Below are 27,301 nucleotides of genomic sequence, written 5' to 3' on the forward strand. Positions count from 1 at the left end.
TCTTCCTATAGTCTTCTCTATCTCAGTAAATGGCACCTTCAATCTTCTAGCTGATAGCTGATAAAGCAAAAACCTTAGACTTATCCTTGGTTCCTGTCTTTCATACACACTCAGATCCAATCCCTGAGCAAAATCTGTCATTTCTCCCTTGGACATCTATCCAGAATCTGAAGACTTCTCACCATTTCCACTACTACTCCCTGAGTTCAAGCCACCAGCCTGTCTTACCTAGATTATTGCAGTGACCTCCTCACTTGTCTCTTAGGTTCCACCATTGCACAAGTCCTAAGATGACCTGAAGCCTTACCTGATCTGGCCATCACTGCCCCCTGACTCCATCCTTCAGTGCTGGCTCCACTGGGCTCCTTACTCCCAAATATACTGTATCTCTGAGCCTTTGTACCTGCTGTTCCCTCTTCTATGATTACTTTTCCCTTAGATATCCACATGGCTCCTGGTCTCTACGTAAATGTCACCTCATCAGAGAGGCCTTCCTCTGCCCACTCTCCCTGTCACTTCTCTATTCCTCTCCATCTTCGCCATCCCATTTTAAAAATTTTCTTAGGACTCCAGCCACACCTGACATCTTATGAAGTGCATTGGTTTACTCTCTGCCTTCTCCACTGGAATGTGTGCTTCAGGAGGGCAGAGGTTCTGTTTTACTTCCTGCTGTGTTCCCAGGATCTGAAATGGTGCCTGGCATACAGTAGGGGCCCAGTAAGTATGTATTTGCTGAGCAAGCGAACAATAGGTGATCAGGTAACTTAGTTTCTCTCTCTCTCTCTTTTTTCCCACTAGGAGAGTTCTTCACAGAATAATGAAATTTCTCTTGACTTTCTAATAGCTGCTGTCTTAATAATCTGGGTTTTTTCATGCTTAATAACCCCAAAATTTGATTCCTGTAGTTTCTGATACTGATCTGGCAACTTTATTTGATTTAAAAGTATTATTTAGCTGATTTAGCTCTTAATCTTAGACTTTCAGACAATTAATGATTATCCTTAAAAATATCCATGAAATAAATCATGACCAAACCTACTTTAATAAACACAGCATTTCAGCCATACCAGTGAGCTCTGTCAAATGATTTTCTCTGAATGTTGAAGTTTTAATCCTTTTCATTTTCTTAATTGATGCATAGAATTCTGTCATGAAGCTTGAATCATTAAAAAAGAGCTGAAACAGTTCTTTCAGTTTTAAATCAATTGATTTAAATTTATAAAAAGTATAGTATTTCCTTTGTGCCTGTTGATTTTATACTGATTAAGGGTCAGTTTTCTGTAAGTGTTCTAGAACTATTTTAAATATTATGTTGACTGTTCCCTTTCCCCTCTAAAACACAACAAATAAAAAATCATTCTGTTCAAATCAGTCTATAGCCATACTTGATTCAGTGTTGTTCAATTCAGTGTGTAGTTGGTAAACCCTGGGTTATGTGGTCAGCTATGTCAGGGAAGTGTTCCTGTCCTCAGGAGATTATTGCATTATTCTGGAGATTGTGTGCACATGCGTGGAATACTTAGAGAAAAAGACCTCATGCCTTGAGTTCCGTAGCAGAGGATAAACAAGGCACAGGGCCTAGGGGAGAGTAATTCTGGGTGTTGGTGTGGGGAACAAGGAAGTATCCTGTATCCCACACTTTGGGAAAAAGTTGGAATTTGTACTTGAGATATTCTGGGCAGAGAAAAATTGCATTGAACAAAGACATAGAGATAAATGAAATGTTGGGGAATAGAACTTTCTTTGGAAAAGCATAGACTTTGTGATAGAGAATTACTAAAAAAGAAAATTAAACTACGTTAAGGCTATAGTGTACTATGTTTATCTAAAAAATGTTTTTTTAAAAAGAATTAAAATTTTTTTATTTTTAATTTATTAAGGCAAGCCACTTTTTACCGGAGCCTATGTCAGCAGCATTATTTCTAGTTTCTTTGGACATGCCTATTTCTTTGGAATATCCAAATATTCATGAAGCTGTTGTGGCCTATTTGGAACAGCTGAATTCTGAAAACTACAGTATTTATAAACGAACTGCAGAGGTTGTTTATTCAATTGAATGTACCTGTAACTTTCTGTCTGATGTTCGGAAGGAGGTAAAAATTTTTGTTAATATCTCTTCTAAATTCCTTTTATAAAATACTTAGAAAATTTACCCTGTGCTTTTCAAATTGATGGACATATAACAATTGAATTGTTAGAGGTGGAATAGATTATTATTGAGTGGGTCAGTTATCAGATTAAGGATATGATTTGTATAAAATTAAAATGAAGATTTTAGATTAATGAATGATGTATATTCATGAGACCAATGGTTTTTAGAAAAGCTGCGATTATTTTCAGTGTCTTCATATTTAGTAGTGAGTTCCTCTTTGAAGTGGCGTACTGTGTGGGAACAGTGACAATTGATATAAACAGAATTATAAGGGCCATTTTAATGCTTACTTGTAGGCACCTTTTTCCTTTAATATTTTGAAGACATATATTTACTCACACAAAGAGCCGAATTTTTTATTTTTATTTATTTATTTATTTTTTGATGAGGAAGATTGACCCTGAGCTAACATCTGTTGCCAGTCTTCCTCTTTTTTTTTTTCTTTGCTTGAGGAAGATTGTCCCTGAGCTAGCGTCTGTGCCAGTCTTCCTCTACTTTGTATGTGGGACCCTGCCACAGCATGGCTTGTTGAGTGGTGTGTAGGTCCACACTCAGGATGTGAACCCTGGGGCTGCTGAAGCAGAGTGCGTGAACTTAACCATTATGCCACCGGGTTGGCCCCCTGAGTTTTGACTAAATATAGTCATGAACTAGATTGTAAGGTAGTAGGATGACTTTAGGTACAATGTTATAGCAATAATTATGCATTGTTATTTATTCCTTTTAGAGATACTATTAGGATATTTTTAGTATGTTATCAGTGAAAGAGTTAATGAGTCTTAAAAGAGTGACTGCAATACTTTTTTACTGTCTAAGAATACCAAAATGAGTCCTGAAGATCTTGAAAAATTAGGGGCAAAATTCTTATTTCTTTTGGCCTCTACAGTGGAGTCTATCTGAACCTCATATTTCTAATTTTCCTTTATTTATCACTATTGTTTTTCTTTTTTTTTTTTTTTGCCACTTCTTAATGCCACTGGTTTCTTGTTTCCTCTATGATAAAATTTTGAATTGTCTTTAAGTTCAATTATTTCTGTGGCATTCTGCATGGCCCATTAACCACATGTGTATTGATTGTCCTCTGTGTTCTTGGAACCATCAGGATGTTAGAAGGGGGAGGTGGATCATAAAATGTGTTCGCTCTGCCTTGAGTTATAGGTGGTGGGGAGATAGGGCTACCAACAAGTAGTCAAAGAGCCAGACCACTCGACTGCAGCTTTAAGCCTACTCAGAGGTGAATAATAGAGTCCTTGCGGCCTTTAGCTAGGGATTTTTCCCACGTTTTCCTCCTAGGCTGACGTTTTTAATTTGCTTGTTGAGAAAGTGGACTTAAGCAAATGTGAACAATCTCAGGGTCTCTGAATGATCTAATTTCATGAAGCTGCTTAGTTAGCTGCTGAGAATTTTGTTGTATGTCAATGTGATATTTACTGTTCCATTTTGCTTTTTTTTAGGGAGAGAAGAATCTCTTAGAATTAGTGGAGCTGGCAGACCACGCCTTGCGTAGCTTTTCTTTTCATCAACATTTGCCCCTAATAAAGGAAATCATCTGCATTTGTTCAGAGATGTAATATTTTCTTTCTTAATGTGATTATATTGTTATCATAATATATTGTGTGTGTGTGTGTAAACTTAGAAGCAATGAAATAGAAACAGGTCTTAAATCTTGTTCCTCTTCTTATTTTTTTAGTTTAAATTGCTTTTATATGTGTTTGACCTTTAAACAGTATATGTATAGCTGCATTAGGACAGTTAACTGTTTTATTTACGAGTAAACTTTAAAAATGTCATGCCTATAATCAAAATGAATTATCCTTGGATTTTTATACATTTGTTTTGGTGTCCATCCAGACCAAGTATTCAAGCGTATTTATTTATTTATTTATCTTTAAAGTTTTAGTTAATAAATTGAGAGTTTTTTAAATGTAAGTTTCATTACTTCCTACCTTTTTCTTTTTTCTTTTTTTTTTGGAAGATTAGCCCTGAGTTAACATCTGCTGCCAATCCTCCTCTTTTTGCTGGGGAAGACTGGCCCTGAGCTAACTACTGTGTGCTTCTTCCTCTACTTTATATGTGGGACACTTACCATAGCATGATGTGCCAAGTGGTGCTGTGTCCGCACCCAGGATCTGAACCCTTGAACCCTGGGCTGCTGAAGCAGAACATGTGAACATAACTGCTGTGCCACCGGGCTGGCCCCTGGGTTTTATTATTTATTTACTTATTTTTCACCACTTTTTTGTTGTGGTGAGAACACTTAAGATCTATTCTCTTAACAATTATCAAGTATACAATATAGTTTTATTAACTATAGTCACCAAGCTTAGATCGCCAGAATTTATTCATCCTCCATAACTGAAATTGTATTCTTTGACCAACACCACTGCATTTCCTCTATCCCCTAGCCCCTGGAAACCATCATTCTACACTCTACTTCTATGAGTTTGACTTTTTTAGATTCCACACATAAGTGAAATCATGCAGTATTTTTCTTTCTGTGTCTGGCTTATGCCACTTAGCATAATGTCCTTCCAGCTTCATCTATGTTTTTACAAATGATAGCATTTCCTTCTTTTTTTAAGGCTGAATAATATTTCATTGTATATATACATCACATTTTCTTTATCCATTCATCCATCAGTGACACTTAGGTTGTTTCCATATGTTGGCTATTGTGAATAATGCTGGAATGAACATGGGAGTGCAGCTATCTCTTTGAGATGTTGATTTCATTTCCTTTGAATATATACCCAGAAGTGGAATTGCCAGATCATATGGTAATTCTATTTTTATTATTATTTTTTTTCATGAGGAAGATTGGCCCTGAGCTAACATCTATTGCTAAGAATCTTCCCCCTCTTTTGCTTGAGGAAGATTGTTGCTGAGCTAACATCTGTGCCAATCTTCCTCTATTTTGTATGTGGTACGCTGCCACAACATGGCTTGATGAACATTGTGTAGGTCTGCACCTGGGATCTGAACCCTCGAACCCTGGGCTGCTGAAGCAGAATGTGCAAACTTAACCACTATGCCACCGGGCCAGTCCCCTATTTTTAATTTTTTGAGGAAATGCCATACCGTTTTCCATAGTGGCTGTACCAATTCACATGCCAAATATATGTTTTTAAAGACATTCTGGTTTTCTTTTTACTCTTTAAGAGAGCCTGTTCTCTGCTTTGAAACAAATAAGTGCTTGGGTAATTACTAATATTGGGTTAGTTAAATAAGATCCTAGTTGGAGGAATTGGAGTGGGAAGAAACCCCTTCCATATGCTTTTCAATCTCTTGTTTAGTAACTTAGTTACCTTAGATGTCTTGGATGCTTTACCTTTTTGCCAGCTGGAAATCTGCACAGGCTAGTCCATTACTACAAGGAGAAAGTCAGAAGGTGTTTCTACGTATGTTGTCTCACCCATTGCTACAAGTGAAAGTTGGAACTTACCACTGCTGTCTGGAAATTATTAAGGTGGGTTTTTTGTTTTTTGATTTTTCAGGGAGAAGTAACAGTGGATTCTCTTATTATAACTCCAAAATTAAGTTACTTGACCTTTTGGGTGAGAGAGAAGAACTGTTACCTAAAAATTGGTGGTAATTGTTAGTCAATTCTAAGAAATTTGTACTATTCAGTTCCCTTGACTTAGTAAGTCTTAGCAATTGAATTGCTTTATTAAGAATTACATTTATGTTCTGTTATTTAATGATGGAAAAATTGTAAAGAAAAGTTTACTTCTACCAGGTATTCAAAAGTGATTTCTATGCTCAGGAAAAGTTTTAGGTTATTGTGGCTTAAATTTTATAGTTTCAGGTCTATTTTCTTAGTAATATTTTTCTTTTGGAACAAATATTTGTTTTCTTTGTTTTTAAATTATAAAATATTTCAGCATAGAATAGTACATAGAATATTAACTATTTTAATATTGAAAAGAACATTGTACATAGAACAGTGTTGAAAAATATATATGTTCCTATGTACTCTTGAAAATGTTCTCTTGTATTTAACACTTGTAAGTACTATCTAGATATAAGAAATATTTACATTTGCCTTTTTTACTTCTGATCCTTTTTTATTAGAAATAAAAATATTAGTTGTAACTGAAGCTTTTTTCCTTTCTCTTCCTCTTTCCTTCTTCCACCAAGATAACCACTCTTATTTAGTTGGTGTTTGTCCTTCCCAGCCATGTGTTTTATATTTTTACTATATATGCACATCTTTATAAATTGCATTTTTTATTGTTTTATCTGTTTAAAAAAGTATATAATTTCATACTGTACATATATTTTTGCTGCCTATTTCTTTCATTTAAAGTAGGATTTGAGATCTACCTTGGTCATTCATCTTAACTATTCTTTAGTTTGAATATGCTTCCTTTTATTTATTGATAAATATTTAGGTTCAGTCTACTTTTCACTGAAATAAGATTTTCAGTATATTCAGTGACAGTCTGTAACTGATGGTTTGTGTGTTTGAAAAAGTCGTGATTTGACCTTGTGCTTGAATGACAGTTCAGCTGGGTGTAGAATTATAGATGGACTGCTAGTTTTCCTTAGCACTTTACCAATGCTGTTCTATTCTTTTTAGTCTTCTATCTTGTTGACAAGTCTGCTATCAGTTAAATTATAATTTCTTCATTTTTCTTTTCCTCCAATAGCTGTTGAGATCTCTTCATTGTCTCTGATGTTCTGCAGTTTCATTACAATATGGCTTTGTGTACATTTGTTTGTCTATCTTGTTTAGCACTCTTCAATCTGAAGATTCGTGTCTGCCTCAATTTCTGGATCATTCTCAATTGTTATTTCTCTTATTCTTGCTATTTTCTCCAAGTGGCACTCCCATTAGATCTATGTTAGACCTTCTTATTTTGCTCTTTATGTCTTTTAAGCCCTCTTTCGTATTTTCCATATCTTTGTTTTGATTGGATGGAATTCCTCAGTGCTGTCATTCAGGACAGTTATGCTTTCCTCACCTGTGTCTAATTTGCTTTTTAAAAAATCTGGCAAAATATACGTATCATTAAATTTGCCATTTTAACCATTTTTAACTGTACAGTTCAGTGGCATTAAGTATGTTCACATTGTTGTGCGGCCTTCATTATCCACCTCCAGCACTTCTTCATCTTCCCAAATTGAATTCTGTACCCATTGAACAATAACTGTCTATTCCCTCTCCCTCCAGGTCCTGGCAATCACTATTCTACTTTCTATCTGAATTTGACTATTCTAGGTACCTCAAATAAGTGCAGTCGTATACTATTTGTCTTTTTGTGTCTGGTTTATTTCACTTAGCATTACATCTTCAGAGTTCATCCATGTTATAGCATATATCAGAATTGCATCCCTTTTTAAGGCTGAATAATATTCTATTGTGTGTCTATACCACATTTTGTTTATCCATTCATCTGTTGATGGACATGTGAGTTGTTTCCATCTTTTGTCTTTTGTGAACAATGCTTCTGTGAACGTGAGTATACAAATATCTGTTTGAGTTTCTGCTTTTTAATTCTTTTGAGTATATATTCAGGAAGTGGAGTTGCTGGATCATTTGGTAGCTCTATGTTTAATTTTTTGAGGAAGTGCCATACTGTTTTCCATAGTGGCTGCACCGTTTTACATTTATACCAGCAGTGCACAAGGGTTCCACTTTCTCTGCATGCTTGACAACAATCATTATTTTCTGTTTTTTTGATAATAGCCATCCTAATCTCATCATGATTGCTTGTAATTTATTCATCAATTTTAAATTTCAATTATTCCATTTTTCATTTCTAGACTTTCTCTTTACTTCTTTTTTAACTCATATATTCTTTTTTTCAAAGTAGTCTTTCATTAATTTCTTCTTTTGCATCTTTGAAATTAAACACACTTATTTTATAATCTTATTTAGATTATTCTATTATATAGAATTCTCCCATTTGTTATGGTTATTGAATCTCCTCAGGTGTTGATTTCAGCAGGTGATGTGATTTTTGATTGTGAGGTCATCTTTGGCAGAATAGTATATTTTCATTGGAGTAAGTTGAAATACTCATCAAATGAACCAATAGAGAGGGAAAGGAAGATAGAGGGTGGCAAGTGGCTATTTGAAAGAAGCTAGTGCCTTTGAAAGTTGAAGGTGGTGGGATCTAGAATATTGATGGCTAATTAGGCTTAGGTGTAGTAGGAAGTAGAAGGAACTTCCTTCTACTATTGACTTTGTGTTTCTTTGAGATTGAAAGTGAGTAAGTGGGATGTTCAGTGTGTTTGAAATGATTGACATGAGTAGATGTTTGATAAGCTCAAATAGTAGGATTTTTGAGCTGCGTCGAGAACCAGTTGATTGTGTCCATAATCTTAATACTGAAACTCATCTCCTTTGTGTGATTATCTCTGACTAGCTGTTTGTGGTTTTGGGGAATATAAACATTTGGATACGTCAAGGGTTGGGGTTTTTCCTTGATGGTGGGAAGGAGGCCTTTGTGCAAGTGAGCCGAGTAATTGAAGTGATAGACTGTAGAATCAAAGGAGTTAAAGGCTAGAGGGAAGGACGTGGAAGGAGTTGCTGACTGGAGGCCAAAGAAGTAGTATATTGGGAAGTAGTGTTGAGCAAGAAGGTTAGAAACCTGTATGTACGATTTTAGAGGTGAAATAAATGAAAACCAAGTTAAGTCTTCCTGAGACAGAGGGTAGTGAGTGTCATTGAGATGAGGAGGTCAAGAAACTGAGATTCCCTCATGTGAGATAGTTCCTACACTCAGAAATTCAGGACGGTGGAATTAGATTCAATGTTCAGATCCTTGAAGTAGATCTTAAATAATTCTTGGAAAATAGAAAATTCTACTGATAGGAAAAGATTTGGTGTAAATTGAGTTATCAGTGTGTGTGATCATTTTGTTACATGATGAATTTCACGTAGGAATTATCTGGGTGTTAATTTATTGGAGGAATGATAGAAAAAGGGAAATCAGAAATGCAGACATATATCTGTCAGTCTGGAACTCGTTATTTTAAAAAATGCACTGAACCCATTAGTGATTTTGAAATTCTAAATTGTAGCATAATTTTTATAACCAAGTAGTACCCATTTTGTTGGAATAATCTAAATTTAAGTTGAAGGGTGTTTGTATGCTCAATATTTAAATATCAAATTTAGCTTATCATATTAGTTGATAAAGAGAAAGGAAAAAATAAAAGAATATGAACATTCATTTAATGTCTTATTTTCTTCTCAGCTATTTGGGAATTTATATTAGTTGACACTATTCTGGCAAAATATGATTGTGATTTTTCTTTTCTCACAAAAGATACTCATTTGTGTAGTACAGGAAAGTGTTTTAAACTCAATACATATTTAGTTTCATGAAGTTATAATAATCTTTAAGTTAAAAGTTCCAGTTGACAAAATTTCTTGTAGCTAGCTCCTGGTATGGTAAGCATGTAGAATTTGGGTTTAGATATAAGAATTTGTATAGGCTTTTTACTTCTAATGGCTTTATTTCTCATATGATATTGTTGCAGTGTCTTTTGGAAAATCCCCAAGGCATTGCTGCATTCTCTACATGACCTAAATTTAGGAGTGTGCTACTGATGCATAGATTACTTTTTCTTAATAGACAACTCAGCTTTTTATTGTAAGACTTACTTTGAAGAAGGGATGAAAAAGAGGTAAAGTAGTTTTTATTTAGGGATTATTGGCAACCACTCCTGTGTTATTTACATATGACATTTATACGTTCATTCAACAATGTTTACTAGACACTTACGATAGACTGGGCTTCAGGGATATAGTGGTAAAAAATACAGAAAAGATACTTATGGTCATAGAGCTTACTTTATACATGGAAGAGAGAGATAACAAGTATATATAATAATAAGTATATAAATAAGTAAAAGGTATATATGTAATGTTGTAAAGAAAATAAAAGAGGGATAAGGAATGGAGAGTGACTCTGGGATGTGAGCTCACATTTAGGTAGGCTGGGTAGGGAGGATGGGAGAGAGAGCTGCTAGGAGAGGAAACAGCGGGTGAAAAGTCCTTGAGGTAACAATACCCTTTGCATGTTTCTGGTCAACAGAAGGAAGGCCAGAGTGGTTGGAGCACAATGAAAGAATAGAAAAATGGTGCCAGACAAGGATGGAGAAGTAGGCAGGGGGCCAGTTAATGCCAATCATTAAAAAGCTTTGAATTTTATTCTAAGTACAGTGAGAAGCTATAAATGATTTTAAGCAGGAGGATGATTTGATCTGATTACCTTTCTAAAAAGATCACTCTTCCTATTGTGTGGGGAATAGATTGTCAGGAGTCAAGAGAGGAAGCAAGAAGACCAATTCCACTGTAATAGCCCTGTGGAGATGTGATGATATGGTGGAAATGGAGTGAAGGAACTGAATTTAGGATGTGTTATGGACGTAGAGCTGATTGGTGTGCTGATAATGGCAGTAAGAGATAGAGAGTGATCAAGGGTGAATTCTGGGGTTTGGGATTTAGTTGTTGGATTGATGGTGTTGTCCCAAGTATGGGGTTGTGGTTTGGACAGAATTATGTTTTAAGCCTGTTAAATTTGAGTTGCCTTTTTACGTCTCAGTGGAGATGTTAAGTAGACAGTTGAATATAACAATGATAATGATAATAATAATGATGATGGTAATAATAGTGATAGCAACTAACATTTATATACATCTATGTACCACGTACTTTTATAAGTGTATTATTTCATTTGATCCTCATAACAGCTCTATTAGGTAGGTTCTATCTTTTTTGCAAATATTTGTCCAAGGTCTAAGGTCATTCAACTAGAAGTAGTAAAGCTGGGCTTTGAATCCAGGTAGTTTGACTCCAAAGCCATTATTCTTAAGCATTGCACCACACTACCACTGGAGTGTGGAGCCCTGACTAGATATAAAATTTTCAGTCATCAGCATAGAGACGGTATTTAAAGCCGTAAGGCTGAGTAGGCTCATTTAGTGAGAGAGTGGAGAAGAGAAGGCCATCTAGGGTCTGTCCAGGTGGAAGTTGAGCACAGAAGGAACCAGCAGTGGAGAGAAGTGTCTGAGGTGAGAGGGAAGTATGGTGTCCTGGGCAGAGTCAGATGACAACAGAGCTGCACCCATTGGGTTTGGTGTCGCAGAGTTTGAGAGGAAGCTTCTGTGGGGTGATAGGAACCGATGGCCTGCTGTTGTGGCTGGAGGAGAGGCTGGGAAGTGGACACGTGGAGACTGAGGACAGAAACTCTGGAGGACTTGTGCTGGGAAGGAGAGTTGGAAAATGGGTTACTAGCAACAGGGGCACCTGAGAGTATGTCTAGTGGTGATTGGAGTAATGCTGTGAAGAACAAGGAATTAGAGCTGCTGCAGAAAAAGAAGACAGTTGCAGGAACTAAATCTTGATGGTAGGAGGAGATAGAATGTAGCGTAGCGGGGAGGGGTTGGTCTTTGATAGTATTCATGGCATGTTTTTCTGTTGTAAGAAGGTTGATATATTTAGTGATGGGAAAAGAAAGCTGTTTCATTAAGGATTAGGTATTGTTTCCATTTTATGGATGAACAAACTAAAGCTAAGAGAGTTTAAGTGTTTTAAGGAAGTGAGTAACAGAGCTTTTTTAAAACCATAGGCTGAAGCTTAAGCTCTTTCAAAAAGTTTGAGTATGGGTGCTGGCCCCGTGACCCAGTGGTTAAGTTCTCGTGCTCCGCTGCAGGCGGCCCACTGTTTCGTCGGTTCGAATCCTGGGCGCGGACATGGCACTGCTTATCAAACCACGCTGAGGCAGCGTCCCACATGCCACAACTAGAAGGACCCACAACGAAGAATATACAACTATGTACTGGGGGGCTTTGGGGAGAAAAAGGAAAAATAAAATCTTAAAAAAAAAAAGTTTGAGTATATAAGTTGTCTGTGGCATCAAGTTAAAATTTAAAAAGCAAAAAGGTAAATGTGTTTGTATATAAGTGTGTGTGTATGTGTGTAACTTTGACCTCTGAATTGTTGGTAGTGGTTAGGAAGAAGTAATTTGCAAGGTGAAAAAAATCACATTTCTGTAAATCAGTATTGATTTTATTTTTACCTTTTATATTATATTTAAATCTTAGTAATATTTTAGGTAGCTTTTTTCCCCTCTCATCTCAAGCAGTCTCTAATAAAATATTATTCTGTAGCTCAAACTGAGAAAAGAATTTGTGATAATTAGTCTAAGAGATGGTACAGTCGTTACTTGTGTTCACGTGTGTAGGTGTAATGATGATAACATCCTACATATATGTTGTCCTTTCCTTCTCCTCGTAACTTTAAGTCTGTTTTCATTTGAAGTTTATTTTCTTTCTCAAATCTCGGTAAGCAAAATGCAAACACCTTAGGGTATGTTTATTAGGAAGTTTATTTCCTTTGTGTCTATCATTATGAATGACTTTAAGCTATTATGATTGTCTCAGCAGTTTGGTTATTTAATTTATCAAGACTCTGCTTGTTGGCAGAAAGTAACATAAAACATGTTTTATGCAGACTCAAAAACTGTTAGGCAAGAGAATCTTTTTTCATCCTCTTCCAGGTAGGTAAAAGAAAATTTTCAGTGAAGTGAAAACTACGATTAGATATGAATTATAAACAGAAGAAAGAGGAATCCTTTGGAAAAATCAGTGTCACTAACTTTTAAAAACTTTTTGTCTTCTTTTATAGGAATGTTTAGGTGTCCATAATGTCACTAAACCTGTGTCTTCACTTTGTAATGGAATTCATTTTCTACTTCACCCAAAAGTTCTCTATGAAATCTCTGCATTTGGCATGCAAGAGCCCAAAAATGAGGTATGGCATGTTAGAAGTAAGTGCAATTACTACTGTAATTCTTTAGATACTCATCTAAATCAAGTTAATATTCTAGGATAACCAGAAAGTATGATGAGAAACTGAAAAGAAACTTGTTTTTGGTGTATGGGTTCAGTTGAGGTGTTGTTTACTTAAAAAGAAATGTTAAATAAAATATGAGAATCAAAATACAGGATATACTTGTTCTCAAAGAATTCAGATGAAACTGTTTACTTACGTTTTTCATCTAAGATTGGAGAACTCTACAGTAGTTATAGTAAGCAGGTTATTTCATTAATGGAAATTTTTATTCAATGGAAAAATATACCTTCAAGGTAAAAAAGAAGGAAATTATTAAGAGAGGAAGACTGGTTGAGAACAGAATGTAAGATGATGCTACGGAAATGTGAACATTTGAAGGAAGAGAAGTAATTCTTTTCCAGGTTTTATACGTGTTACAGGTGTGTAAGATGGCCTTGTTGGACCCCTCACTTGGTGGGATGATTTTATCTGTGTTGTTGTGCAGGTGAATGCTGCTGCCAAGGCCATTCTGGTTTATCTGCTGCAGGGACGACTGATGATGACAGCGCTGACCTGGAACAAGTTCATTGAGTCTCTCTGTCCTGTCATTCCAGTCCTACAGGTACCCTGTGCAGTTCCCCGTTACTGTACCATTTATCTTTGGTGAGAGTGATTGATTTAAATGCAGGCAAACAGCGGAACTGTCGTGTGAGAGAAATGAAGAGAAGTCGTGCAGGCACCGTGGATAGGTGAACAGGAAGTGGGTGGCTGTCTTGTTCCTGGCAGAAGGTTAAACCAGGAGAGCTAATCTGTCTGTGTACACTTTCTGTATCTGGGTGGGAGGCTAAGAGCTGAAGTGCAGGCATTTAGCATTGACTGTGAAAAACAGAACTCAACCTTATATGAAGGCTTGTAGGCAAAGCTAACAGTGCTTTTTAAGCAGACATTACATAACTAAACTTGCCTCATAAATTCTATCCATGTATACATGTGATTATAGTGATACTTTAATTAACAAACTCTTGGAAAGAAAGCTGTTTTAGCGGTCCTTCTGGGCATTAAAGGAGTGAGGGATGTTCAGGTCCCTACCTCCCTTAGATGAGAAAGAGGAGATGGGAAACGTTCTCATGGGAACAGTCCTCGTAGGAGAGGGAGCCCAGGCCTCAGGCCTGGAAGCTCACACAGTTCTGTTCCACACAGACGTGTCTGTAGCCCTCCGTCTTTGTTCTGTGGGGACAGGTCTGAAGATCTGGGAAGTGCCACTACTACAACCTTGGAAAACAGAAAAACTAGCAAGTATCAAGAGGGTTGGCATATTTTCCTGAAGTTTAAGTACAATTTTTTAAAAATATTTTTTTTCTGCTTTTTCTCCCCAAATCCCCCTAGTACATAGTTGTATATTTTAGTTGTGGGCCCCTCTACTTGTGGCTTGAGTACAGTTTTATGTAGGCTGCCTACTTCATGTAAGTTATTTTGAAAAGCGACTATTCAACTGAACTGGAGGAAATTTATGAGTTGCTTGATAGGCCAATACCATTCTTATTTTCAAGTTAAAAAGTTAAGCAATATGTATAAAATCAAACAATAATTTCTCTTTCTGTGAAATCTGTTAGGGCTATGCTGATACAGAAGATGCTCTGGGTAACAGCATTCTTCTTCTAAGCCAAGCCGGTTCCGAGGCAGGTGAAGGGATTCTCCCCTGTACTGTCCGACTGAAGTCCGTGCTGCGACTCCTGCTAGTGAAAAAGCCATCGTAAGTACAGCAGAGTCTTTTGAATGTAGAAGATTAATGGGAACCTTCTAAGAATGTATAGTAATTATATCAATCTGAAACTGTATAGAACTGAAGAAGGTACAAGAAAGTGATTCTTCACTATTAGACGAGGAGAGGGAACTAATGTGTGAAACTAAACGGATACAAGGTCCCCTGGATGCTTTCCTGAGACCTTTCATCTCTTTTCCAGCCTGGTTGTCAGATGTCTGGCTTATGGTACTGCTGCACTCAGTGCTGTTCAGCAGTGCTCTGGGCAGGTTGGAGAGCCATGGAGATAAACAGATTGCAAACATTCTGGAGCATTCTCGATGTCTTCTCTCTTTAGAAATTGTTAGCCTCCTTGAGTGATCCTTTTCTAAACATTTGTTCCGAAAATTAAGATTTTCATGAAAGTGTAGTGGACCAGTTACCTCATATACCACAGTATGCAGATATTTAATCTTGTGTGGCTTGTCCTCTTATTTTGGAAACTGATGAAGAGCTCTTTCCTCCACCAGTGGTATAAGTATCATTTTAACTAAAAGAGAAGAAAGAGAAATACGTTGTCTTCCTTCCTTCTCTGTCAGTGCAACATGAATCTTTGTTGCTCTTTAGGTAACACTGGTTAGATTTTTCCTCGTTGAGAAGAGAAAGAAGGCTTAGGGTCAAGATGGATGAGCAGTGACGAAGAGGGAGAGTTGGTTGAAAAGGCTAGGAGGAGCAAACAATGGATAATTTTGTTTTTCTCATATTTACATCAGGATAATACAGTGGCTTATTTATAAACAGATGATAAGACTGAAAAATAAGGAAGCAGGTGGAAATAAACTAAAACATTAAGAGAATGGAAGGAGGAAAACCAAAGAAGAGATTGTGAAAATATGTCTATAGAGTAGAGAGTAAAGTTATGAGTGAAGCGAAAGCAGTGGGGCACACGGAGTTGGTGTTTGTGCTCCTCAGGGATTGGCTTCCACATGTGTTCCATGGACCCTGGGCAGCGTCTTTATTAAAGTGCTAGTGTAGTACTCTCTACCCCCAAATTTGGTGATTTAATACAATAGAAGTTTATTTCCCATTCACCTTTGGGGCCCCAAGGTCTCCAGGTAAACAAAGACACTCTTATCAGGCAGGACATTCCAATGGCTTGGAGATCCTCTCCCAGGAGCCGAGGGCAAGGCCAGACCTCTCTTTGGGTAAGGTAATTCTCTATTAAACAGAACTTAAAACAATTTGAATTACATATTTGTTTTCATTATTTGATTAATTCTACCCCATGCCACCAGACCATAAACTCCTTTAGGCAGGAACTCTGTCCATTGGCTAATCTTTATATCCTCGGAACTTCATAAAGTACCTTGGACATAAATATGCTCAAAATGTATTTGTAGAAAGAAATAAATGTAGAGGAATAACCGGATTCTTGTGCCCCACACTAAACCTAAAAAAACGCTAAACTTATATACCAGAGGAGGAGTTGCATAAATATATGTTTTACATATGCCACTCTAGCCTCTTTCTGGCGGTTGTGACTGTCCCTAAACTGACAACCCCAGATTGTAGTACAGATAGCACTGGCTGGGAATGAAAGGAACAAAGGAAAAGTATTACGAAGAGTCTAGTTGTTCTAAGCATTCATGAGGTAACAGCAAATGAGAGAGGGAGAAAGTTTGCCTGACTTTTCATACCATCTTGGAGTAAATGTTAGTCCTACAAAGATGATATGTATTAATAATATCACAGTAAATTCCTGCTTTCCGTTAGATTTGGCAAGCATTTATCGAGTGTCACCTGTGTGCATAGGAATGGTGGTCGACTGTGGGAACACAGCAGCACACAGCAGAGACAGGGCAGAATTGGGCATGCAATTGGGGAGAGAGACCTTGCCAATTATACTTTATTATTAGTTGTAATAAAGCGAGGTCACTGTTATGATAGGGGGACTTCAGAGTGACAGGACACAGCAGGGTGACCCAGCCTTGACTGTGGTAGGGAGGCCTCCCTGAGTATGCAGATTTTAATTGTTGTCTTAGAAGTAGTACTTAAAACCTGGAGCTTGGATTATTGCTTAAAATGTGCCCAATTTCCATGTAGTTCAAGAGCCTCTCACAGGAGTGATAGATAAATGGTTGTCTCGTTGTCTCCCGGCTCAGTGCTCTTCGTCCACTGGATGGATTTTCTGTTTTGCCATCTCATTGTCTAATGGAGTGTGTTATTTCATGTTTTCTTGAAATTTCCCACCTCCACACTTAGCTGACCTTAATTCTAATCTGTTCCAGATAAAATAGAATTTGATGGGAAACAGAAGTATTTACATTTTCATATTCGAGGAGAATCTCTTTGACCCCTAAATGTAAGAAGATTTTCATATGTGTCGTGATATCACACTTTAGTTATTAGTGTGATTACTCTCCTGGAGGTTCACTCTAATGTTTGGACTCTGTTCATAGGTCTGTGTTAATTTTTATGGTTGAGACAGATCACTAGACTTGGAGTCAGGAGTTACGGATTTAATTTGCAGATTAACTTATTAAAGTTGACTGTGATATGGACAGTGAAGTTCACACTGATACTGACTGTGAAGTTGATGGTTTCAGTGAGTCTCTCTCTTCACCTGTAATTATTGATTATTTTTTTCTGATGTTTATTTATAAATATAAAATTGAAAGTGTAGTTATGGTTATACAATAAATATTTTAGTAGAAAAAGTAAAATGTCATTATTAGTAATGTCAGTGTAAGCATGGCTCATTATTGTCTTGATGTATAATAATTTTTTTAACTATGGGCCTTTATAATTTATAGATATTTATATGTTACAGAATGTTGACTTAAATGCTTTGTTTCTTCAGGGTGCGTTCGCTAGCGTTAAAGCTTTTAGCATGTCATCTTACAAAGGAAGAAGGGGCTGACAGAAAGCGCCCTTCAATAGATGCCAGAGTTCTCTCCAGAGTTACTAACTTGTTTGTTGTGAAAAAACCTATTGAACTCAAACTGGATGACAGAAGAGAACTGATTATTAAGGTGACTATAACTTTCGAGTTTATTACTATGTGGTTACTTGATACATTTGTATGTCCCGTATCTTACGTTACATTCTTCGGTTTGTACTATGCACCAGAGAGAGAGAGAAGTGGTGCCTTCAAGTGTGGTTATTCAAGGCTAGTTTAAAATTGTGGTCTGGCTTTATCTGGCTTCTGGATGCATTTATTTATTGAACAGATATTTCTTGAGTGCCTGCTATATGCGAGGCATTATGTCCTTTTTATTTTAGTATATATCCTGGAATTGCAAATTAATTTGAATTGTATCTTAAATACAACATAAGGCTAATCTAGTGGAAAGAAATTCTGTGATGATTCTTAAAAACAGATATCATTGACATAAAAAGTATTGAGAATTCTTGGTCTTATGTTGGAAATTGCCTATAATAGCAAAAAATAGAAAGCTCCTATGACAAAAGTTTTCAGCCTCTTCATTACAAGAGGAAAAAAATATAGGAGGAAAAGGCAGTTTCTCTTCAATGTTACAGTGGTTCTGAGATTTCGTCTTCTGTAAGTCTTTGGCTCCTTACATACCTTCAGAGGTGTAGCATCCATTTCCTTGTCTTTATCCGGGACTGCACCCAAATCGTCCTGGACTGATGCAGGGTTAGATAAAGAAAGCCGTCTGTTATCCCCACTGGTTCACCCTTGTGTTGTATAGCTGCTCCTGTGACTTCGGGCGTGCAGTCTATCAGTTTGTATTTAAGTGTAGAGCAGCCCCTAAAGCCTGTGGTAGTACCGTAGAGGCACATGTAGTGCAGTGGAATGTTTTAAATGGGAAGACACATTCGGTGTTCTTCTAACCTAAGTGTTTGGGGCCATGTGACAGCCCTGGCAGGAGGATTGGCAAATGTTCTGCCAGCCACACACCAGGTCCCTTGGGGATTTCCTGAGTACTAAGCCAGTGGTAGTCACTTCTGTGCCCTGTGTGTGCTATGGAGGAGGGCAGGGAGTGGGAATTCTAGAACTGTCTTGTGTGAGTCCATGTTAGGTTAGCAGATAGCAGTGGGAGGGAGAAAGAAGAGTGTTGTCTCTGTTCTTTTCCTCTCCCCTTTTCCTATTGTGTTTGCCACCTCAGGCTGTCCTGGCATGAAGTGAGAGTCAGGGACTGGTGTTGGGGGTGGCGTTGTTGGAGTGCTGGACAGCAAGTCCCAGAGAGCTGTCTGCTTTGTGGTCTCTGAGAGGGAGGAAGGGGAGAGGCCAAGGGAATTTGAGTTGGTGGCTTCTGGGAGCCACCGAGAAATCCTGAGTCACATGTCTGGGGTTAGCTCTTCTCAGGTGAGCCTGGGTCTACCTGCAGAGATGTTATGTGAGTTGGATGTTTTCTGTGAAATTCTTAAGGTGGCTAATGGGTTATGAATGACTTCCTAGCAAAAGTATACATTGAGAAGAGAGGCTTATTTGACACGATGGCTCTTGTTTTAGATCTCTAAGTTCCTCGCTGACCTACTACATCATTGTTGCAAATTTACGTGTAAATATACCAGTTACTGAAGTAAGTTGAGTTTTTGAGCTTTTGTTGTTATGGTATGCACTATAAACTTTTATTGGAGAATTGGAAGTAGATGAAAAAAATTTTTTTCTTTTTTTGGTTTCCAGGTGGAGACTGTTGAAAAGGTATATGAAATCTTTATCTCAGATGATATTGATCTTGTTTTGAGAAAGTCGGCTGCAGAGCAGTTAGCTGTGATGATGCAAGGTAAAATCCTTTAGAGAAAATGATCACCGTACTGCTGACGGTGGAATTTTACATTGCCGTGTGTAGTCATGTCAGAGGTTGGCAAACTGGTTTGTGGGCTAGATCAGGCCTGTGGCCTGCTCTTTTACAGCCTTCGAGTTAAGAATGGTTTCTACTTTTTTTTTTTTTGCTGTGGTCACATTGGTTTATAACATTATGTAAATTTCAGGTGTACATCATTATATTTTGATTTCTGTGTAGATTACATCGTGTTCACCCAAAGACTAATTACAGTCCATCCCCACACGTATGTGCCTCATCACCCCTTTCGCCTTCCTTCCTTCCTGCTTTCCCTATGGTAACCACCACTCCAATCTCTGTTTCTCTGTGTTTGTTTGTTGTTGTTTTTATCTTCTATTTATGAGTGACATCATACAGTATCTGACTTTCTCCCTCTGACTTATTTCACTTAGCGTAATACCCTCAAGGTCCATCCATGTTGTCACAATGGTTTTTACATTTTTAAAGAGTTGTTAAAAAAGAACCAAAACAAAGAATATTCGACAAAGACCATATGTGGCCAGCAAAGCATAACATATTTATTATCTATTTCTTTACAGAAAAAGTTTGCTGACCCCTGGTCTAGATTATCATTATTTGGCCTATAGAATGTCATTTGATAAAATTATCTTTCTTCTGAAATAGTGATGTAATTCTAATGGTAAATTGCATGTTCCTTCCTCAGTTTACCTAGTACATGATGTTTTCAGTTTTTTCCATCTTGCTTAGAGAAATCAATCAAATAGTACTTTCTTGATAGATAAAAATAAAAAATAATGCACTTTATGTATTTTCTTTAAAGGTTTATTTTTAAAAATAACTAGTAAAATTTACTGTTAGCTTTGTTTGTAATGTTGTTATTCCATAGCCTTCCGTTCTTTGGGCTAGTTTTAAATTTTGCCATGTATACGATGTGTGTAATTTGTCTTTAATATTTGAGAGAAATAACTTTGCACTTACATGAAAATGTTTTTTCTAACTTGGAAGATGGTGCATGGTGAATATTCCTATTCTGATGTTAGTGGAAACTTAGATTAGAGGGTAATTTGAAAAAGCGTATTCAACATATTTGTGGTTTTAATAACAATAATACACGCTACAGAAAATAAGGCTCTGAAAATGTGGAGAACCTTGTCTAAAAAGATTAAAAAGAAACTTTTAGAGTATTTTTCCAGCATTGTTAACATTTCACAAATATAACTTATAATTTTGATATGCCCTATATTGGAGGGTAGTAGAAACTACTTTCTTTTTAAGTGAGAGCTAAAGGTAATGACAGTGATAGTGACTAATTCAATATTAATATGTATATTTGTGTTTTTTTTCTCAATGAGAATATAGGAGAACAAATTAGGAAAATTTGTCTGCAGGTTGTGAAATACTTGTAGCTAATCTATAAGCAACTAGAGTTTTTGGCTCTAGTAATATTTCTAGTATATATATATGTGTGTGTCTTAGTCTGTTTGGGCTGTTTTCATAGAATATCTTAGATTGGGTGGCTTATAAACAACAGAAATTTATTTCTCACAGTTCTGAAGGCTGAAATTCTAAGATGAAGGCACCCGCAGATTTGGTGTCTGGTGAGGGCCCCCTTCTTGGATCATAGATGGCCATCTTCTCTCTGTGTCCTCACATGGCAGAAAGAGGGCGAGGGGGTTCTGTGGGGTGGGGTCTCTTTTATGAGGGCACTGATCCCATTCGTGAGGGCTCCACCCTCATGACCTAATTACCTCCCAAAGGTCCCAGCTTCACATACCATCACCGTGGGGGTTAGGATTTCAACATATGAATTTTTGAGGGGCACAAGCATTCAGGCCATAACAGTGTATAGACACACACACACACACACGTGTATATGCTTATTAAAAAAGAGTTCATATTCTTGAAAAATGTATAGAGTACTACAATCATTTTCCCTTTATGTTTGCTATTAACATCTTGAGATTAGATCTTTTATTAGTAGAAAAATGATCATGTTGCAGGCCATATTTACACATTAGCTTGTGGAGAATTCTAAATATCGAGGTGATGGATTTGGAAAAGAGAAGAGTTGTCAATGAAACAATATAAAGAAAATAATTTTCCATGTACAAGTGAAAGGATTCATTTGTATACTTAAAATTCTAGTACTTGTCAGAGTATGAACTAGTTCATTTAATTACTCTTTTTAAATAGTTTTTGTTTTTTACATTACGGAAGATGTGCTTATTACTTAAAAGTTTTGAAATTGTTCCAATGTGTATAAAGTAAAAATTTTGAAGTATCATCTTCTAATTTCCAACATCAGGTGTAACTATTTTTAACAGTTTGAAAGTTGTGTGGAGGTCTGTTCTGTATTTTTAAAACTACAGAAAATGTTCTTTAACGTTTAGTAACTTTTTTTTTGGTCTACAGATATTAAAATGCATGCTGTGGTGAAAAAGTTATGCTTAATTGACAAGATAATTGAGTATTTAAATGAGTGTGTGGGTCAGGATGGTGAGGTAAGACTAATGTGTATCTAGACATACTTTTACAGATTGGTGTTTCTATTAATTAGATCTCAAATTGAATTCAGCTGAATTTGGATAAGTACTTGACGTTTCCATCCTGAGTTAACACCCACTGCCTTGTTCATTTCTTTATTTCTAAAAGTGAGGTCTCTATAAAGGAAAACTTATCTTAAAATTTCTATAAAATGTGTAAGCAGAAGTACATACAAATCTTATTTTCAGTGGAAACTAATTCTTAATATTTATTTACGCTTTAGTTTCACACAATTTTGATGAAAAAGCATAAAACTTAGAATAAGACAATATTACAGTATAGTTTATCTCACCTTAGAATTGATGAAAATAAAATAACTGTGTTTTCTCCCTCCTGGCCAGGTTGTGGAATGTTTGATACAGCCGAGCCTCACGCTCTTGAGGAAAGTTCTTTCTGCCGACCCAGTCATGCGTGTGGCCCTCTCACAGCAGTCTTCTCTCCTGACCCTGTTATTCAGAGGTGAATAGAGTAAATTCTGCTAATAATGAGATCAATCTTAAGCTTTAAATATTTATTCTTTAACTGTAGGTAATATTAACTTTGCATTTTACTAACAGAATAACAAAGTTTTATTCGTGAGTATACCACTAAAAACACTCATCACAATGGAAAATGTTTAACACTTTGGTGGAAATTTCCAGTCCTGTTACTGAGTAGGCCTTAGAGCTTCAGCCTCTGATTGTTCTTTGCACCTTACTGGAGGTCTAGTTAGGTGCTCAGATAGTTAGCTGTTACCTGTAAAGACAGGAAGCTGCAGCTGTGGGCGTGGCCGCCTTCTTTCCAGTATCTGTTTTCTCATTCTTCTTAGACTTGTGCCTTTACGTCCCCAGCCTTTGGTGTGGTATCTGATTATGTCATCAGACTAGTATTAGGAGTATAGATCAAGTCTGAGGAGTGGGAAGTAGACTATCCTGAATGACTCTAAGCATTCATTTATTACATTTATAAGGTGTGATTTTTTAAACCATTTTAATCTGGTTGTAATTTAGTAATGTGGTTGGATGGAAAAATTCCATCTGATTTTATCTTCTTTGTTGATTATTCTCAATAGAGAGCTTGGTAAGCTTTTGTGGTATTTTATTTCCTAGAAGTTTAGGCCACTGCTTTTAAATATTCTACAGGAGACATCTTGATCAAATGTCGCAATATGCTTAAGCTTTTCAATTATCAGGCAGATAGGAGACAAATAATATTTATATTCAGAATATTATTAGAATATAGATTAGAATTTAGTCATTTTATCTTGTTTTTTTCTCTTCTAATGGCTTCTGCTTGCCAAGTGAATAGGACACTGTTTAAGATTCTAAACAGACTCAGTGTGTTCAGGCTCATAACATTTTGAACAGCGTGTAAAATTTTATGTTTTTATAGATTGATCTGGAAGAGTAGCAGTTATGGATCTCTAGTTTTCTTTAATCCTGCTAATAATTATCTTCCTGTTAACCTCATTCAGTAGAATTTAGTGCCTACTTTACCTTTTATTTTATAATTTTGATTTAAATTATTCAAGGAGTCAACAAATTGTGAGTACCTACTGGATTCAGAGGCACTTTAAGGAAACATAATCTGTACCCTTTGGTATTTAATAATTTTTCTATCTCATTGATATTTGTGAAAGTTACTTCAGTGAGCCTGAAAATGAATTACAATATCTCTCACTGATGGATTTAGTTTTAGGACAAAATTAGTTTTTTAACCAGGCACTCAACCAGGAAAAGTCATTCCTCAGCAGACATTTGTTGAGGACGTACTATGTGCTAGGTACAGTGCTAGGACCTTGGAGTATATTGATGAACTTGGGAAATGACCCTCACAGAGCTTAGAATACAGTTGGAGATTTTGACAAGTAAATGCATAATATAGCATAATGATGCCTATAATAATGAAATTCTTGGTGCCAGAGGAGGTGCTCGTGAGTAGATTGATTGGTGGGAAAACATCAGAGAATGATTCCAGGGAATGTGGCATCTAAACTGGAATTTCAGAGGTGAATAGGAGTTCCAATAGAGAGGGTTGATTTCCAGGTAGATGGAGCCGTGGTTTTGTGTGTGAGGGAGAGAGTGGTGTGTTAGAGACGGCCATTGGTTAGGGATGGCTGGATTTGGAGCAGGCGGGGGTCTGGGGTGAGGGAAAATGATGGGATGAGGCAGGAAGGGGAAGTTCATGCAGGGCCTGGTAAGTCATAGTAAACCATAGTGAGAAGCCAGTTAAGGCTGGTAAACAGAGGACTCTGTGTTTTAGGAAGATTATTCTGTCCACAGCATGGAGATTAGATTGAGGGATACAATAATTAAATAATCTTTGAGACACGCTGCTTTGAATTATAAACTTTATGTCATGACAGAATCCTACCCCATATTTTAGGGTTAGAGATTAACTTAGAAATCATTTATTATACCATCTTATAGTGAGGAAATTCAGGTCTAGAGAGATTTAGCAACTTGGCCAGGTCATAACCAGATAATGGAGGAGGCAAGAGAAGAGCCCAAACTTCCTTACTTTTGTTGATGTTTTTGTTTTAAATAATTACAGAACTTATATATCCTTATAGTAAAAATTCAAACAATGTGAAACTGTACAAAGAAAAATTACAAAAGTTTTTTGAAGTTTTCTCTTCTTTCTCAATTTCCCCGAAGAGGAATTTGCTAGGTATTATCTGGCATGTATCATCTGGAACGATCTTTTCTATACACACTTACTGTATTTTTATGCTACATACTTCAGTGTTGTGTTCCTTCCTTTTTTTCCACTGAAAATATATCTTGAATATCTTTCTATGTTATTACATAGAAGTCTACCTTCTTAAAAACACGAAAGCAAAAAACTACTGCATAGTGTTTCAGAATTTCAGTTTGCCGTTTTAATACAAATGTTTGTCCCAGATTTTTAACTATGACAATAATCATGTTGTATGATCGTCTTGCGCACACACTATAATTGAAATTGCTGGGCCAAAGAGATTTTATAAGATATGGTTAGGGTCCCGTCCAAATCATTCCTACCAATGGTGTTTAAAATTGCATGTTTTCCTCACAACTTTGCTAACACTGAATCTGTCTTGTTTTTAAAATTTCTTTAATCTTATGAGTGAAAATAGTCTCATTTTTATTTTTTATTTCTTTAATTTTTAGTGCAGTTGATTATCTTTTCATGTATTATATATTCACGTTTCTTATCCTGTGAATTGCCTATTTTTCTATTGTATTTAATTTCTGTCTTGTATTTAATAAGTGACTTGTGGAATTTCTTTGTATAGCAAAAATATAAACCTTATGCTTGATTTTACATTAAGGTTTTCTTCCAACCTTTCTGTCCTTTTTAATGTGTTCATTTTATAATATCTTTAACCTTAAATATTTTATGGAAATATATAAAGCCTTTCTGTCATAGCAACTGGGATTTTCATCCTGCTCTAAAAGGAGGGCATCCCCCGATTCCGAATTCCAAATATGCTCCTGTGCTTTCTCCTGATGTGTTTGTAGTGTTGTTTGTAAAAATTTAGATCTTTAATCTATCTAGAATTAATTTTGGTTTATAACGTAAGATATAGATCTAAATCTATTTTTTTGCATATTGTAGGAAATAATTTCTTACGTATTCGGAAATATTATGGCTCATTCTGTCTTCACTGATGTGATATGTCTATCATAGGTTAAATTCTTCCATGTATCTCTGTTTCTTTATTCTTTAGTTCCTAACTATTTTTAATCATGCCATTTATATAATGATGTTTTCCTTTTCTTATAATTAGGAAAGATATCTTTCAAAACTAATTTCTTGTTGCTGCTTCCCTGGATTTACCGACTCTGTATTACGTTGTTATTCCTGCATGATTGGTACAAACATCATACCTGTTTGGGTAGAATTTCATAGGTTTCAAGCACTGAGAAATTGTAGCATTGGGAGCATGACAGAGGTGAAAACTGAGGTTCATTAATGTTAAGGGATTTGGCCAGGCCTCTAAGCTAAATGGTAGATGCTAGAGTTAGCATTGTGTCTATTAGTTCAGAGCACTTTCCTTTTCTATTATGTTGTTGTAATAACCCAGACACACAAACCCAAATATAACAGTAGCACAAACACAATGTTTTAAAATCAAATCCAAGTTCTGTGCTTGTATGTTTATAGGAAAGGGCAGAAATTGTGAAATAAAGAGATCTTTCAGTGGGCAAACGTTAGCTCAAGTTAAATGACTTGGCAAAACCTTCTTAGAAGCTGGATCAGTTTGCTTCTTTGATTAAGTAAAACTAGACAGTATCTAGCGATGGATCTGCAGATATTCCTGGACCAGCAGTGTCTATATCTCTGGGCTGTGTGTGCTTTACCCTAAACCTACCCAATTAGGAACTCTGTGTAGTAACAAGCCTTCCAGATGATTCATGCACACTTGAAAGTTTGAGAGCCATTTTGTTTGTTGGTTTGTTTGTTTGTTTGATTGGCACCTGAGCTAACATGTATTGCCAATCTTCTTTTTTTTCTTCTCCCCAAAGCCCCCTAGTACATGGTGTGTATTCTAGTTGTGAGTGCCTCTGGTTGTGCTATATGGGACCTGGCTTGACGAGCGGTGCCACGTCCATTCCCAGGATCCGAGCTGGCGAAACCCTGGGCTGCTGAAGTGGAGCATGTGAACCCAACCACTCGGCCACAGGGCCAGCCCCTGAGAGCCACTGTTTTAATGATGTCAATTTATCTGGGTTAATGTTGCATTTCTCTGAGAATGGCATCTCTTCTCTTTGAGTTATTTTAAATTTGAAGTTCATTTTTTCTAGAGGTAAAAATATTTCATAAAGTTACGCTTCTTTTTATTTCTTAGTTTCCTTGATATTTCATGAAGATTGTACAGTAGTGACTGAAGTCGGAGCATTATTTTGTCTTCTATTATTTGATGAAGTATCAAGAATGGATATGTGGTGAGCTATAAGAATTTTAAAAGCTTTTTACTCTTAATTATTTATCTAAGGTTTCTGATGTGGCCTTACAGCAATGCCTGGAAATTCCTGACTTGGAAGCTTGTGCTTTCTGTGGAAGATACTGAGGATGATTTTAGATTTGAGTATGCAATATTGAAAAGGCTGTTGACTCAAAAAGTCACCCAAACTTTTATTTTTGAACATTACTAAGTAGAAAATTTAAAAATTACTGAGTAATTTTTGGCTTTAATACATTTTTTAGTACACTCTCAATTTTCTGTTTTTTCTTTAATATTTTATTAAGAAAAAAACTCTTAGAAAGATGTTTAGGATGACAATACCTGATTAACACTCACTCTGAGCAGGATCAGTGGGAGGGGAACACAGAGCCAC

At 36.4% G+C, this 27,301-nt stretch overlaps 1 protein-coding gene across 5 annotated transcripts in view; it reads left to right on the plus strand.

The window, feature by feature from the left end:
• Nucleotides 1-27,301, plus strand: part of RTTN (rotatin) — a 149,650-nt gene that overhangs the window by 26,267 nt on the left and 96,082 nt on the right. For 4 of the 5 annotated variants that reach the window (XM_014839620.3, XM_070512873.1, XM_014839622.3 and 1 more), the window contains 11 exons: nucleotides 1,881-2,093; nucleotides 3,607-3,719; nucleotides 5,492-5,618; nucleotides 12,795-12,920; nucleotides 13,447-13,563; nucleotides 14,555-14,694; nucleotides 17,543-17,714; nucleotides 19,334-19,433; nucleotides 21,867-21,955; nucleotides 22,340-22,457; nucleotides 26,812-26,908. In XM_014839620.3, coding sequence (XP_014695106.2) covers nucleotides 1,881-2,093; nucleotides 3,607-3,719; nucleotides 5,492-5,618; nucleotides 12,795-12,920; nucleotides 13,447-13,563; nucleotides 14,555-14,694; nucleotides 17,543-17,714; nucleotides 19,334-19,433; nucleotides 21,867-21,955; nucleotides 22,340-22,457; nucleotides 26,812-26,908 — 1,412 coding nt within the window. Of the gene's footprint in view, nucleotides 1-1,880; nucleotides 2,094-3,606; nucleotides 3,720-4,793; nucleotides 4,930-5,491; nucleotides 5,619-12,794; nucleotides 12,921-13,446; nucleotides 13,564-14,554; nucleotides 14,695-17,542; nucleotides 17,715-19,333; nucleotides 19,434-21,866; nucleotides 21,956-22,339; nucleotides 22,458-26,811; nucleotides 26,909-27,301 lie in introns of those variants that run through there. The other variant, XM_070512874.1, reaches the window with a different exon arrangement.

Source organism: Equus asinus, chromosome 7 (assembly GCF_041296235.1).
Source record: "Equus asinus isolate D_3611 breed Donkey chromosome 7, EquAss-T2T_v2, whole genome shotgun sequence".
In the NCBI taxonomy this organism is placed as follows: domain Eukaryota; kingdom Metazoa; phylum Chordata; class Mammalia; order Perissodactyla; family Equidae; genus Equus; species Equus asinus.